General features: G+C 42.0%; 1 protein-coding gene across 5 annotated transcripts in view; it reads left to right on the top strand.

Annotated features, from left to right (window-relative positions):
* The window catches only part of CAST (calpastatin), a 285,855-nt gene extending 273,353 nt beyond the window's left edge, over positions 1-12,502 (top strand). For all 5 annotated transcript variants that reach the window (XM_033914801.1, XM_033914972.1, XM_033914887.1 and 2 more), the window contains 3 exons: positions 1,342-1,488; positions 5,548-5,613; positions 11,497-12,502. In XM_033914801.1, the coding sequence (XP_033770692.1) occupies positions 1,342-1,488; positions 5,548-5,604 (204 nt within the window). In that variant the 3' untranslated portion in view covers positions 5,605-5,613; positions 11,497-12,502. The remainder of the gene's footprint in view (positions 1-1,341; positions 1,489-5,547; positions 5,614-11,496) is intronic.
* Positions 12,503-15,145: the final 2,643 nt, after the last annotated feature.

Here is a 15,145-nt window from a genome sequence, read left to right as displayed (position 1 = left end):
CAAGGTGTAAAGTCAGGGGAGCTCCAGAGCCCATTTGAGAGGACCCCTTTGACCGATCCATCGGTCAGGAAACTTGATATTCAGGAAATCTCTAACTTTGCAAAGTGGGGATGGGCTCCAACTTGCTGAAAAAAGATATTAGCAAGGTCACTTCTCGCTTGAAGTTGTGGCACAGTAAATTCTTGCAGCATCTCCAGGTAATTTTCCCCTGTAATGCTGGTCGTGTTATCGGATGCATCACAGAAGAAAAAATGGTCCAGTCAGCCCAGTGCTAGACATTACACACCAAACCACTAGCTTTGGAGAGTTGTTCATGCTTAAGAATTTCTTCTGGGTTTGATTTTTCTCCAAATTCAACAGTTGTGTCGGTTAACCTGACCAGAGAGATGAAAGATAAGCTGAACCATAAGTTTTCCAAGAGCTGAGGGTCATTTTGGTAATGGTGCAGGAATGATTCACACATTTCCACATGAGTTTGAAGTTTTTGAACAACTTGAAGTTGGTATGGGTAGAGCTTTATCACTCTCTCTGAAGCATCCATTGAATCAAACTTTTGTTGATGCCATCATGTTTCTATCATTTCTATTGGAACAAGAAAGATACAGATACAATCATGGAATTAGAAACGAGCACAATGATAGTTTGCTGACAGAAATAAAAGAGAAATAATCTACCTATCAATAACAGTTACAGTTAACTTCAGATTGTAAACTTACGAAGACCCTAGATGAGTTCATACAGTCAAGTTCCTGAAGTATAAAATAGATAAGATACTACATTTTTTAAAACTCTACTACGAGCTATTGGTGTAAGTGTATCGCAAAATGACTCCCGGGTCTTCTGCAAAGAAATCCCTTTGACCAAAGCCATATCTTAAACCCCCATTCTTTCCATAGTTAGTTCTGAGCGTCGCATCCTATGAATTTGTAAGTGTCTAGCTGAGCAAGTATAAAACTGATTTATGTGCTCGCTGCTTATGAAATTACTCCATAGCTTTGCATGTTCAGTGAATGATTTTGATGCCTAATTAGTACTGGATTTTTTTCTTAACCGTTGTTCAGATCAGTCTACTTTGGCCTGAACTTTATGAAAATTGGCACCTTTGTAAATCGTATTTCAATAGTATGAATATAACTTTTCTTTTTAGACATTTATGACTGATAACACATTTCAACTATTTTGAAGTAGACCGGATCATGAGCTATCCTACCACCCCAGAGGTTGTCTTGGTATATAATTCCTTTTCTTGGCCATGTTCAATAAGTATCATTAATCCACCCAGCAAAACTGGTATTTGTTCTGGGTTTTTAAAAATTTTGCACTTAACTGTTTTTGATGTAGGACAAGAGTGGAAAGGACATCATAACCCCCAAACCCGTCACTGAAACAGCCACTAAGCCTACTTCGGAAAAAGCCACAAAGCTCTCCACTGATCAGGCCTGTAAACCATCAGTTAAGGATGTTGGGAAACCTGCGGATCCTGCAAAGGTAGTGAAGGTTACATTTATGATAGACTCTTTTCATGCCCATATTTTACATCATTAGTTACATTGGGGAAGAAACTAATTTTTTTATTATACGTTGGGTTTTTTTTTAATCCTTATTAATTTTACATCTTACAAGTGTAACAATAGATAACAGTTAAATTGAATTGAATACAACACTTGAATTTCTATCATATTCAACATTAAAACATTACAATTTTTAACCCATTCCCTCCCAATCCAACTATAACCTATGTGTTCACAAAACTCATATACAATATTCTTTATTATTGTTCTAAATATTTAATAAAATTATAAAATCCCTCCCCAACCCTTCCTTCTTATTGCATTTATAATGGAAAAATGGTATTTATTCATTACAATATCTTGTCAATGGCCCCCAGATTTTATTAAAATTATTATAGTTCCCTCTTTGTATAGCAATTGCTCTTTCCATTTTATAGATGTGACATAATGAATTCCACCAGAAGCAATAATTGAGTCTATTCCAGTTCTTCCAATTAAATGTGATTTGTTGTATGGCGACTCCTGTCATGATCAATAAAAGCTTATTATTGTTAGACGAAATTACAATAATACAAAATGGAAACTGTACATAAAATTTTTTCTCCAGTGTTTGCTCCTCACATATTCCCTTCTCCTCAACCCCCCATACAAACCGCCATAGCGTAAACACATTATACTAAAAAAAGCATACCAAATGATCAATGGTTTTGACTCTTATAACCCCCATCATAAACTCAGAAAATACTTATACCTTATCCCTCTCTATACACTCCCTCCCTCTGTAGCATGCGACACATTAAATAACTTCTAACATATGTAACTCCCTAATCTGAAAGCAATTTAGCGTCAAACTGCATGCTCTGGATGACAAGGAGTATTCCAAATCAACAAAAATGCTTTTTATGTCCTAGAAAATTTACGAGCATCTCTTGATTCTCATAACATTAATGTATGAAACTTATTCTGCCAGTGTCAAAAAGAAGTTTGAGAAGTTGCTAAGAAATAAATGAATATCCTTCCTAGATACCCCGTAATGGCAGTCTGTAACATGTAAAGCCATCTTGGGAGCACCATCATTTTATACAAACATTTCCTCCCAGATAAAGACAGTGGAAGGTAACTCCAGCTATCTAATTATTTTCTAATCTCATCTAACAATTTATCCACATTTAGTCTATGCAAACAGGAGATCTCCATAGTCAAAATTATCCTAAAATAGTGAAAAGACCTTGGAGCCCATTTCAGTGCGAATGCATCTTCCCAATGCATTCACAGTGAGTCTGAACTTAATAAAGCTTCAAACTTAGATAAGTTTAACTTAAACCCTGAAAAATCACCAAAGTTTCTAAAAGTGTCTAAAAGTGCCAGGCTCCGTTATGTGAACTAAAAGTTTGTTTTTATTTTTAAAGGCAAAATATAACTAATCACTAACCCATGTAGCTGCTATTGTATGAGGGCTGAATGAAAAGTAATGCCTCCAGTATTGATGTGTTACATGTGTTCATTTGATCTTTGAAATCTCTTCTCTTACCTCAGTTGACAAGAAGTATCTGTGTGAAGAGACTGTTTTGTCATTGCTTCTGAAATAGAAGCATGCAGTGAGCACTCATTGGCACAATTTAAGCAATATGCCATGATATTCTTTCTGACTGTTGAAAGAATCCCTTCAATTGAAATTCATTACCACATGCCGGTTGTTTATGGGGATGACTGTGTTGAGGTATTATACATTATGAGGCCAAAAAAATGTAAAGATTGTGGACCAGGAAGGGCTGATTTGTGTGATCAAAATCATAGTGGACGACCCATGACTGTAATAGATGAGGTCAAGAAACTTGTAAAGAACAATTGGAGAATCTCTCAAAGGGAAATTGCTGACACACATGGCATTTCACAGGACACTGTGAGTTTAGATATCCAAGAATATCATTAATGTAAGGTTTGTGATAGATTCCTTACATGCTGATTGCAGAAATGAAAGCTTCAAGATGTGAAATATTGCATTAATTGTTGTCCTGATATGAGAATGAAGATGAGGAATTTCTTCAGAAGATCATGGCAGCTGATGAAATGTGGGCTTATCATTATGAGCCAGAAACAAAGTGCCAATCCATGAAGTATCGCCACAAAGGTTCATTTTCAAAACACAACCTTCTGCAGGAATAATCGTGGTTACAGTCTTTGGTGTTGCTCACATGGATTTCCTCGAACATGGTACAAACCATCAACTCAGAGAGTTACACTTGCAACCCTGAAAACTTTGGGAAAAATGATTGAGAAGACTTAGGAAGCACAAAAAGGAAATTTTTTTGCAACGTGATGGTCCTAGGCCTCACCCAGAACAAAATACCACAGAGGCAGTTGGGAAGATGGGTCTTGGTCTTACCCCATCAACCATACAGCCGATATTTAGCACCATATGATTTTCATCTTTTTCCAAAATTGAAAGAATATCCTTGGGGGCATCTGTTAGTCTCAGATGAAGAGATGGAAAGGACTCTGAGCAACTGGTTCAAGAGACAAGATGTACAGTTCTATAACAGCTTTCAAAAACTTGACCATCATTGGCAGAAATTTGTGGCGAATAGTGGTGACTATGTGGAAAAATAAATACGTGTTATAAAAGAACACGTTTCAAGTATTATTTCTGTTTTTTTCTTCATTACAATATCTTCATTTAAACAAACATTATGGAGGAGGAATGAAGATGAGCAGGTTGGAAGGAAATGGGAATCCTTGGACAACATGCTGGAAAAATAGTAAATAACTATCGCTGCAGAATTTCATGTGTGTTGGAAATAGGTTTCACCTAATGAAACCTCATAATTATACAATTAAATGGAACAAATGCTAAAGCAAATACCTTCAAGTCAAATTCATGTGTAAGAAACATAGAAGTCTACTCTGCCTTATCCCAATTATATTATACTCCTTGGAGCAATGTACTATGTGGGGGGAGACAGTCCATTGTTTCTGAGGGCTCTCTGCAAGCATCCATTCCCCAGAACCCCCCTAAGTATCAACACCACTCCCAAAGTAGTCCCCATCTTTGGGCCTACCTTAATAATGCCATGCTGTCTCCAGATTCAAAATGAAAGCCATGACTTCTAGCGGTAGTCTTGCATTAGCACAAGGGTCAGCTGGAAGATAAATAGGAAATAGCTCCCTACTCCCTGATCCATTAAAACCAAATAGCTCCGTCCCCACTCCTCAGATCTTCAATTAATTTAAGCATGCAAGACTCATCTGTACCATCCCCTTGAATCCCAATTCTAAAAGAACAGCTCATAATCCCCCTCCATCTGATCCTTAAATAGCTCAATCATACCTCAGCTCTTCTTGTACCAGGGTCTCCCTGGTGGGCCTTAGAGGACAAAAACAATCATTGGTCACTGCCTCAATACAAATGGCTCCTACTGTCCCCAGTGGTAATCTTGATGTACTACTACTAGGAGGTCAAACTGCCAAATAAGAGGGTGAAGAGTGGCAATTATGTTTTAAAGGATCAAGTGGGAGGGAGGGGGGCAGTCATCAAGTTTATTAAAAATTTGTTATACCGCTTAATCTAAAATTCAAAGCGGTGTACAATAAAATTCATTATCAGCGTACAATGACATAAAAACAATTGATTAAAAACAGAACATATCATTACAGGGGATTTGTCCGTAAAAACATGTCAGTAAAAACAAACATACATACATCAGTCAAAGAAAAGTAACAAGAGGAAAAAGGGGAGAACTACAATCAATAAAGGAAAGAACAAATAAGGGAAAAACAATAAGGAGAGGGTATCCTTTGTTACTGCACTGGCCTTTTTAACTTACTCCCAGGGAGAACTGGCTCCCACATTACCAGGTCTGTGCTCTTATGGCAACACTATTTCTTTAGGCAAACTGTACAAGCTGTGCTATTCATTATTTAACTTGCATTTTTGGTTAAAAGAAAAACTCCCCTTGCATTTTGTATTGCCATTAGGCAACTTAGTAAACAGATGCCTTATTTTTCAATGTTGGTGATTGTGTTGGTTCTGTTTCAGGTAAAAGAACAGTCCTCTTCAGCAAAACCAGATTCCATAAAGACAAGTACAAGTTAAACTTGTTAGGTAAGAGTATTTTTTTCCAAATCTATAATATTTGTAACACAGCCGGTCCCAGATACAGGGGTGGAAGCTGAAGTTTTATTCTTGTAATTGATAAAATAGACCCTTGATGGCACTGAAAACACACTCCAGAAACAAAGTAGCTGCTCGCCAGAGTTTGCTTTTAATTTTCTGAGATACACAGCTCAACTCAATATAGGATAAAATACTAATTCATGGTCTACTGTGTGTTTAGTGTGGCTTCTGACTATAGATCAATTATAGACTCTACTTTTCTCCCTTTTCTCTGCCTAAGCTAGTGTGCAGACCTCTCACTGCTGGGTTTGTAAATGGCTTCCTAGGGAAAAATGCTTGAGTCCCTGAATAAATTTGGGTAAACCATTCTGAGATCCCATGGGCGAACGGTATAGAAAATTGAATGAATAAATAACTCATAGGACATATCCCTGTGCATAGAGTAGCAGAGATCCCATTCGGACAGGTCCAAAAATGGTTTGCAGTCTATTCACCAAGCAAAAACTTAGGGATGTTGCTGTTACCCCATATTAGAACTTCCACAGTTACAGTACTTCAAGTAGTTTAGTTCTAATGTGTTAAAATATTTGCTATACTGCCTTTCACAAAGTAAGCAACAGAGCACCTTACAAATAGAAACATACCATATCAAATTCATATTCAAAACATCACTAAATAAAACAGAAATGAACAAACACACAGCTGTCTTCTGCTCACTTGGCTGTCTGTGCAGTCACCAGGTAGTTGGGCTGACTGCAGGGAGGAAGCAGAGGGACCGGAAGATCTCAAAATCAGACAGCGAGGGAAACATCAGGTAAAGGGAGCTTGCTGGGAGAAGACTAAGGGGCATGGGGACACAGGGGGACTGGGTGGCATGAGGGCGAAAGACGAGAGTAATATAGAGGTACCACAAGGCGAGGGGGATCAAACAGAGGCTCAAGGGGTGATAGCCCAGGAGGGGGCCGGTAGGGCTAGAAATCCCAGAGGAAAAGCAGGGAAGTGGGGTGGCAGGAATGTGGGGAAACTGAAAGCTAAGAGGGTAAAGGCTGAGGGCAAAGCAGAAGCGCAGAGAGCGGGAAAACTGCCAGAAATCCAAGGGCAAGTGGCCCAGATAAATGCAGAGGTGGAAGAAAAACGACGGGACCTGCGGTGCTTATACGCAAATGCAAGAAGCCTCACGGCCAAGATGGGTGAACTAGAAGTCGTGGCCAGGGAGGAGGACCTGGATATAATTGGAATTGTAGAAACCTGGTGGACAGAGGAAAACCAATGGGATGTAGCGCTGCCGGGGTACAAGCTCTATAGGAGGGAGAGGACCCACAAGAGGGGGGGAGGCATAGCACTATATATAAAGGACTCTATCCACTCGATCGGGATGGATATGGCAACGAAGACAGAGGGGCTGGAATCGCTATGGGTCAAATTACCGAGAAACAAGGGTGCGGCCATAAAACTGGGGCTGTACTATCGACCACCTGGCATGCCAGAGGGAGTCGGACATGACTTGGAAGCGGAATTGAGACAGGAGTGCAGGACTGGAAGTGTAACAGTGATGGGGGACTTCAACTACCCGGGGATAGATTGGAGTACGGGTCACTCCAACTGCACTAGGGAGACAGGATTTGTAGAAGCGGTGAAAGACTGCTTCATGGAGCAACTAGTCAAAGAACCGACGTGAGGGGGTGCTACTCTCGACCTCATCCTAAACGGATTAGGGGGGCCAGCGAGAGGGGTAGAAGTGGGAGGACCACTAGGCAACAGTGATCATAACATGATTAGATTCACACTAGAAAGAGGGACACCCGTGGTTAGGAGGACTGCAACAACTGCGCTGAACTTCAAGAAAGGGAACTATGCTGCTATGAGGGAAATGGTGGGGAGGAAGCTCAGAAACATCTTTAGGATGGAGATTGTGGGAAGCGCCTGGACCCTATTCAGGGACACCCTGCAGAAAGCGCAGAGAATGTACGTCCCCAATTTCAGGAAAGGCTGCAAGAACAAACGATCAAAGGACCCGGTTTGGATGTCAACAGAAGTAAAAAGGGCGATAAAGGACAAAAAAGTATCTTTCGGGAGGTGGAAAAAGGACCCAACAGAGGAAAATCACCAGACGCATAGGAAATGCCAAAAGGAATGCCACCGAGAGGTAAAAAAAGCAAAGGGGAAATACGAAGAGGGGCTGGCCAGGGAGACGAAAAACTTCAAGGCATTCTTCAGTTACGTTAAGGGAAAGCGACCAGCGAGAGAGGAGGTGGGGCCGTTGGACGATGGGGACAGGAAGGGAGTGATTAAGGAGGATAAAGAGGTAGCTGAGAGGTTGAACACGTTCTTCTCGTCTGTTTTCACGAGCGAAGACACAACTAATATACCGGACTCAGAGGAGCTCATGAGTGGGGGACAGGCTGAAAAATTAGAGCACATAGAGGTAAGTAAGGAGGATGTCCTCAAACAGATAGACAGATTAAAATGTGGCAAATCACCGGGCCCGGACGGGATCCACCCAAGGGTTCTGAAGGAACTAAGACAGGAAATAGCGGGCACAATCCAACATGTTTGCAACCTATCCTTGAAAACTGGTGAGGTACCAGAGGACTGGAAAGTGGCAAATGTCACACCTATCTTCAAGAAGGGATCGAGGGGTGACCCCGGGAACTACAGGCCGGTGAGCCTGACTTCAATTATAGGGAAGATGGTGGAAGCTATGATCAAGGACGGCATTTGCGAGCACATCGAGAGGAATGGCCTACTGAGAACAAGCCAGCACGGATTCTGCAAGGGAAGACCATGCCTAACGAACCTTCTGTACTTCTTTGAGGGAATAAGCAGTCGGGTGGACAATGGGGAGCCCATAGACATCATTTACCTCGATTTTCAAAAGGCTTTCGACAAGGTGCCACATGAAAGGCTACTTAAGAAGCTGTGGAGCCACGGGGTGGGAGGGGATGTGCACAGATGGATCAAGCACTGGTTATCAGGTAGACTGCAGAGGGTCGGAGTAAAGGGTCAATATTCTGACTGGCGGGGAGTCACGAGCGGTGTGCCACAGGGATCGGTGCTGGGGCCGTTACTCTTTAATATATTCATCAATGACCTGGAAAGGGAGGTAAAGTGTGAGGTTATAAAATTCGCAGACGATACCAAACTGTGCGGCAGAGTTAGGACCAGGGAGGAGTGTGAGGACCTGCAAAGGGACCTGGACAAGCTGGAAGACTGGGCAAACAAATGGCAAATGCGCTTCAACGTGGACAAATGCAAGGTCATGCATATAGGGAAAAAGAACCCGCTGTTCAGCTACAAATTGGGGGGGGTATTGTTGGGAGACAGCAGACTCGAGAGAGACTTGGGTGTGCTGGTGGATGCATCACTGAAGCCATCTGCACAGTGCGCGGCAGCCTCGAAAAAAGCCAACAGGATGCTGGGCATCATAAAGAAGGGCATAACAACCAGAACACAGGAAGTCATCATGCCACTGTATCGAGCGATGGTGCGCCCACATCTGGAATACTGCGTTCAGTATTGGTCGCCGCACCTCAAGAAGGACATGGCGGTACTTGAAAGAGTCCAAAGGAGAGCAATGAGAATGGTAAGAGGGCTGGAACACTGCCCATACGCCGAGAGGCTGGATAGGCTGGGGCTCTTCTCACTGGAGAAAAGGAGGCTCAGGGGAGATATGATAGAAACCTTCAAGATCATGAGGGGCATAGAGAGGGTGGATAGGGACAGATTTTTCAGACTGAAGGGGACAGCTAATACGAGGGGGCATTCTGAGAAACTGAAGGGAGATAGGTTCAAAACAAACGCAAGGAAGTTTTTTTTCACCCAGAGGGTCGTGGACACTTGGAATGCATTACCGGAGGAAGTGATCAGGCAGAGTACGGTCCAGGGATTCAAACAGGGATTGGACGGATTCCTGAGGGATAAAGGGATCATGGGATACTGAAGGAGGAGCTGGGATGTAACACAAGTATAGAAAGTTAACCAGGTAATGAGTAAAAACCAACCAGGTCGTGCATGTGAAAGACCGGAGGGCTAGGGCTTCGATAGGAAGGCAGGACTCAAATGGGAAGCCAAAGTGGCAAGGGAGCCCCTTCTGATGATTCTGACTGGTCGTGACCTGTTTGGGCCGCCGCGGGAGCGGACTGCTGGGCAGGATGGACCTGTGGTCTGACCCGGCGGAGGCACTGCTTATGTTCTTATGTTCTTATGTCACTAATCCAGTGAATGAAACTGCAAACAGGGGATCTTAGGAGTGTACAGTAATAATAATCTGTTACCAGTGCTACTGAGTAGAAATAATCTAAAAGTAAATCCAGATAAAACAGAAAATAATCTAAAAGTAAATCCAGATAAAACATAGCTCATTTGGTAGAAGAATGGGATAATCTCATTCAGGGAATTCCCCAACGTGTAGAAATTATTCTTTTATGCCTAATACCCATGCTAAGACGTTTGGGCATTATTTGGGATTCCAAACAACATAGTACCGAGTGTGTTCAACCTCATAAGATCTAAACAAAGAATTGGCTAAACAGTCTTCATCCCTTAAAGGGAATGTAAGGGCTAGAAACTGATCATTTAAATAATGGACATCAGTATGAGCCTTTCAAGGATAAACGAGGGAATATAGACTCGGGAAATAACTCATAGGTGACTAGCACCAGACATAAGTCTTCTCCCTTGATGGTAATGTTAATAAGGCATTCATCGTATATTCACATTGGTTAGAGTGGTTATATTGAAAAGGACTAAATGATATATGGGGCAATTCTTATTTAGACTTATGTCTGGTGCTAGTCACCTATGAGTTATTTCCCGAGCCTATATTCCCTCATTTATCCTTGAAAGGCTCATACTGATGTCCATTATTTAAATGATCAGTTTCTAGCCCTTACATTCCCTTCAAGGGATGAAGACTGTTTAGCCAATTCTTTATTTAGATTGTTTTGGACATTTATTGGCTATATTAGTCCTTAGGATTTTGTTTTTCAACTTCATAAGATGTCAGAGGATTACTGAATGAAAACCATCTTTCATCAAGATTCCTGATGCAGGCCGAAACATAATGTGTCAAGTCTTTAAATCAATAAATTTATAGAACACAGAGGTTGCCTTTGCTGTTTTTCCTTTGAATCTCCTTTTTAAAATAGGTCAGGAGTAGGCACCTTCCTGCCCAGTTAACCACAGCATCCTTTCTTAGTTATCTTCATGATCTCTCTAAATTTCAAGATTTGTTTGTTATCTGGATAAATTCTGTCTACCTTTATTTTATTGAACTTATCACGATAGCATCCTGCAATCTAATATCTGTCTAACCTTTAGTATGTGAAGACATTTGATTTGGGGGAGGGAGAGAGGAGAGGGATATTCCCAGATAGCTACAGTTGTAAAATTTGATGTTTGGGTAATACTTGGCAAAAAGGAAAACACTTGGCACAACCTGAGAAAAGATATTTTGAGTAATCAACCGTGGGGCAACTATAGATGCTCCATTTTATGCAGGCTATTGTGCCTGGAGACACACATCCAAACATACACCCAGTCCAGTAGTTTTTCTATTAGATAGTGAGCCACAAAGGAGACAAGGAATTGCTGATTACTTGGAAAATGGGAATCAGTTGGTGGATCAGGATTTCTGCCCTATCAAGCCTTCTCAAACTCAGTTTCATTGCCAAATGGGGTCATGTATGCTACATTCAGGGTCGTAATCCTGGGACAGTGTTTCTGATATTCCTCGACAGGGTAGCCAGGAATTCTATAGGAGCAACCATGTGGTCATGGCCAAAAAAAGATTGGTAAACTCTGATGTTAAAAACTCGTTCATCTTAAATTAGAATAATTTGATTTCAAAGGCAGCTTTTTTTTCTTCTACAGGTGTGGTCTTCAAATCCGTGACTTTTGTCTGGAATCTCGCTGCTTGAAATTTCTTTGGAGGATGAAAGATCATTTGTGAAGAACTTCTACAGCTCCTGGTGCAGCTGATTATTTGGGATAGCTTCTGTAGCTGGAAGTTTTAAGCACATTTAAAAAAAGAAAACCTGCTATTTTCCTAGCTACTCATCTTCTTTAATATTAAACTGTTTTCATTTTTATTTGAATTTTCTTTAGTTTTGGGAAGGAAAGGATGCACTATATTTGTAACAAATGTATATTGTCAGGACTTTTTCATGGCGGTAGCAAACCCGCCCTATAAAGTTTTGCTTACATTTTTCACATAGTGAATACAGTTCTTAAACTTTCCTTAGCAGCACTTACCCTCTTCGAAAGGGATTGACATGCTGGAAAAGACAAGTGCAATGGGGTAATTTTGTTGTTCATGACATGTAATCCCCCTGCCTGTGAAGGCTACAGGCCAATGAGGAACAGTGGAAGAAGGGGGCCTCAGAGTATAGTGTTCTTAAAAATATGCTTCCAGGTTTTTCTTGAAACATGTAAATAATTTGTGTATTTTTTTTTTTTTTTAAGTCTTGGGCTAAAGGACATTTGGTATCTCGGGTGGAGCACTGATGTTAATCTTTTGTATCCAGCATTAATGCTAACAGAGGTGGTATGGTAATATTGGGAAACACAGCCCCCATAATTATGAGAACCTGAAAAATATCTAGACAGTGCCTTTCTGTACAGTGGACTATACCTACTTTTGCTCCCTTGCCTTTTAACAAGTGAAGTGTTCAACAGTGTATTGCTGTGTGCAGTGGCTGCTATCCAAAAATGCCTTCATCATTATTAGCAGAAGTTAAGGACTACACAAAGCTAAGTCAAATGCTAAAAAATAATCACAACTTGCTTAACAGTACATGATCTGCAATTTACATCCGTCTGTTTCAGGAGCAAAAGATAAGAGTCTATGTTGCACACTAATAAAGGTTTTGGAATGTTAGCGTTTGTACTGTTGTGTTTTTTATCTCTCCTGTATTGCATTGATAATGACCTTTAATCCATTTTTAGAATGTTGTATTTGTTTCAAGACTTTTGAGTCGGATTTTTTTCTTCAGCCCTTGAGGGCCACCGAAAGCCTCTCCCCCCAGCGACTTCCTAGGCGGAGGAAGTTTCTGCCATCTTGTCCCTCCTTCCCCCGCCCGACGCCCTTAGAGCCCCTGCTTCCTCCAGTCACCGGGGATCGCTGAAAGCCTCCTACCAGTGCAGGTTACTTATCTGGCTGCCTCTGCCCAACTTTAACTGGGTGTTGCGACCCAGTTCTACCCCCCCCCCCCAGATCACTGAAACCACGCGGATCTCAACCAGAGAAGGGCTACTGGCCGGTTTTCAACCGCCCTCAGTCCCAGCTCTCCCACAGCTCTCTTCTTTTGCTCCTGCATTGAACCTTACAGTCACTTTCCAGCCACTAACCAACAACAAGTCACCCCCCACTACCAAACTCCTATGCACACTATTACTTCTCTCCCTACTCACAACAAACTGGAGAACAGCAGGCCACCACTTTTCACCAATACCAATAGTGACAACAACATACAGGCAGACACTATCACCCAAGAAACTTCACCAGACAAGAAACCTAATAGAATGCACAACAGCCTCACAAGAAAGCATCCCACCCACTTGGGGATGAAAACCACCCCCCAACACAAAGAAGTCGGGTCATAAACTCCCCCATACACCCAAGAACCTCCTTCACCCACAGATTAGCCCCAACTACCACAAACATCTTTTCTCAATCCCCTGTGCATACATGAACATAAGATCAATCAGCCCAAAGGCAGACCTAATAAAAGACTGGATAGTTAATGAACAGCTAGGCTGCCTTTTCCTATCCGAAACCTGGCTATCCTCCTACTCGGACCCAAGCATTACAGAATTTTGCCCCAAGGGATACAAACTTGAATTAGTCTGCCGAGAAAAAAAGCGAGGGGGCGGTTTGGCCATCCTAGTAAAAAACAACCTTACCATCACTGTCCTAGACAAACACTCCACCCCACAATCAGACCTGCTTGCCGTCCAAATTTCCAGTAACTCACTCAAAGACACCCTTACCTGCATCCTCTGCTACATAGCTCCAGGAAAATGGAACACCACAAAACACGATCTCGAAGATTTCATCTTCCGGAACTCATTAACCTGCTCCTCGGAGACATAAATCTCCACCTAGAAGACACCTCTTCCAAACAAGCTTCTGGCATAATTTCATACAACGCACTCTCTTACTAAATTCTATATCCTCAACCCACACATGAAAAAGGCCACCAACTTGATATTGCAGCCTACATGTCACAACACCCCCACGCACCGAACATTCATATCTCCAATGGGGCCTGGCACCCCTCCCTCTGGTCTGACCACTTCAAATTCACCTTCAACATCAACTGGACTCAAAGCACAAACAAGCACGAAACCCACAAAACCTCCTTCAAAACCCGACCAAAAATCGACCCTTCTACATTCTGGACCACAGTAGACCCATTAATCGTCTCCATAGACCACGATGTATTCATTCACCAGTGGCGCTCGCTGAGCGAAACAACCTTGAACGGTCTAGCCCCAGAAAAGACAAAACACAAACTCTGCAGATCTTCAGACAAATGGTTCGACACAGAACTTCTTCAACTAAAGAGACACTGCAGACAACTAGAAAGAGCATGGCAAAAAAAGAACCAAGAACCAACCAAAGTAGCTTGGAGAAACCTAATAAAACAATACAAGATCAAACTTAAGGAAAAACGAAGAGCTTATTACTCCAAACTAATAGGCACAGAATCCTTAGACACAAAGAAACTCTTCCAACTTGTGAAGAACCTCACCGACACTCAACCATTCCTAACCACTCAAGGAATCCACCCTCCAACGGCCACCCAACTAGCGGACCATTTCAAGAATAAGATCGTCAATATTAGAGCCTCCTTCAACAACTCACCGTCCCTCCTAGACGAGATCATAATAAACCCTACAACAGATGAAGCCACTGCAGCTGACAGGCATTGGTCCAACTTTACAAAGGTGCAATGGCTGGACATGAACAGACTCTACAGAAAATACAGTCGAGCGTCATGTGACCTGAACAACTGCCCGTCATATCTACTGACAAACGTATCCCCCAAATTTAGAGCTTGCCTCTTGCAATGGATCCAAACAACTCTCACGGAAGGCCAATTCCCACAAGACCTAGGGGAAATCATAATCACCCCAATACTGAAAGATCCCAAAGGACCAATAGACACCCCCTCCAACTACAGACCCATCGCCTCAATTCCATTATATGTTAAACTAATAGAAGGTCTGGTTGCCAAATACCTCACCAACTACCTTGAAGACCACAACCTACTCCACCCAACTCAATCGGGGTTCAGATCTAACTACAGCACCGAGACACTGCTAGCTTCCCTTCTAGATATAGCCAGACAGCACCTTAGCAAAGGAAGAAGGATGCTGATAATTCAACTCGACCTCTCTGCCGCATTCGACCTGGTCGACCACACCATACTTTGTTAGATATTAGAAGCAATAGGGATCTCAGGCGAAGTATACAACTGGTTTCAAGGATTCCTTAAAACAAGAACATACAGAGTAA

This window comes from Geotrypetes seraphini, chromosome 1 (genome assembly GCF_902459505.1).
Source record: "Geotrypetes seraphini chromosome 1, aGeoSer1.1, whole genome shotgun sequence".
In the NCBI taxonomy this organism is placed as follows: domain Eukaryota; kingdom Metazoa; phylum Chordata; class Amphibia; order Gymnophiona; family Dermophiidae; genus Geotrypetes; species Geotrypetes seraphini.
The sequence above is the reverse complement of the archived record's forward strand: the minus strand, read 5'-3'. Positions and strand labels throughout refer to the sequence as shown.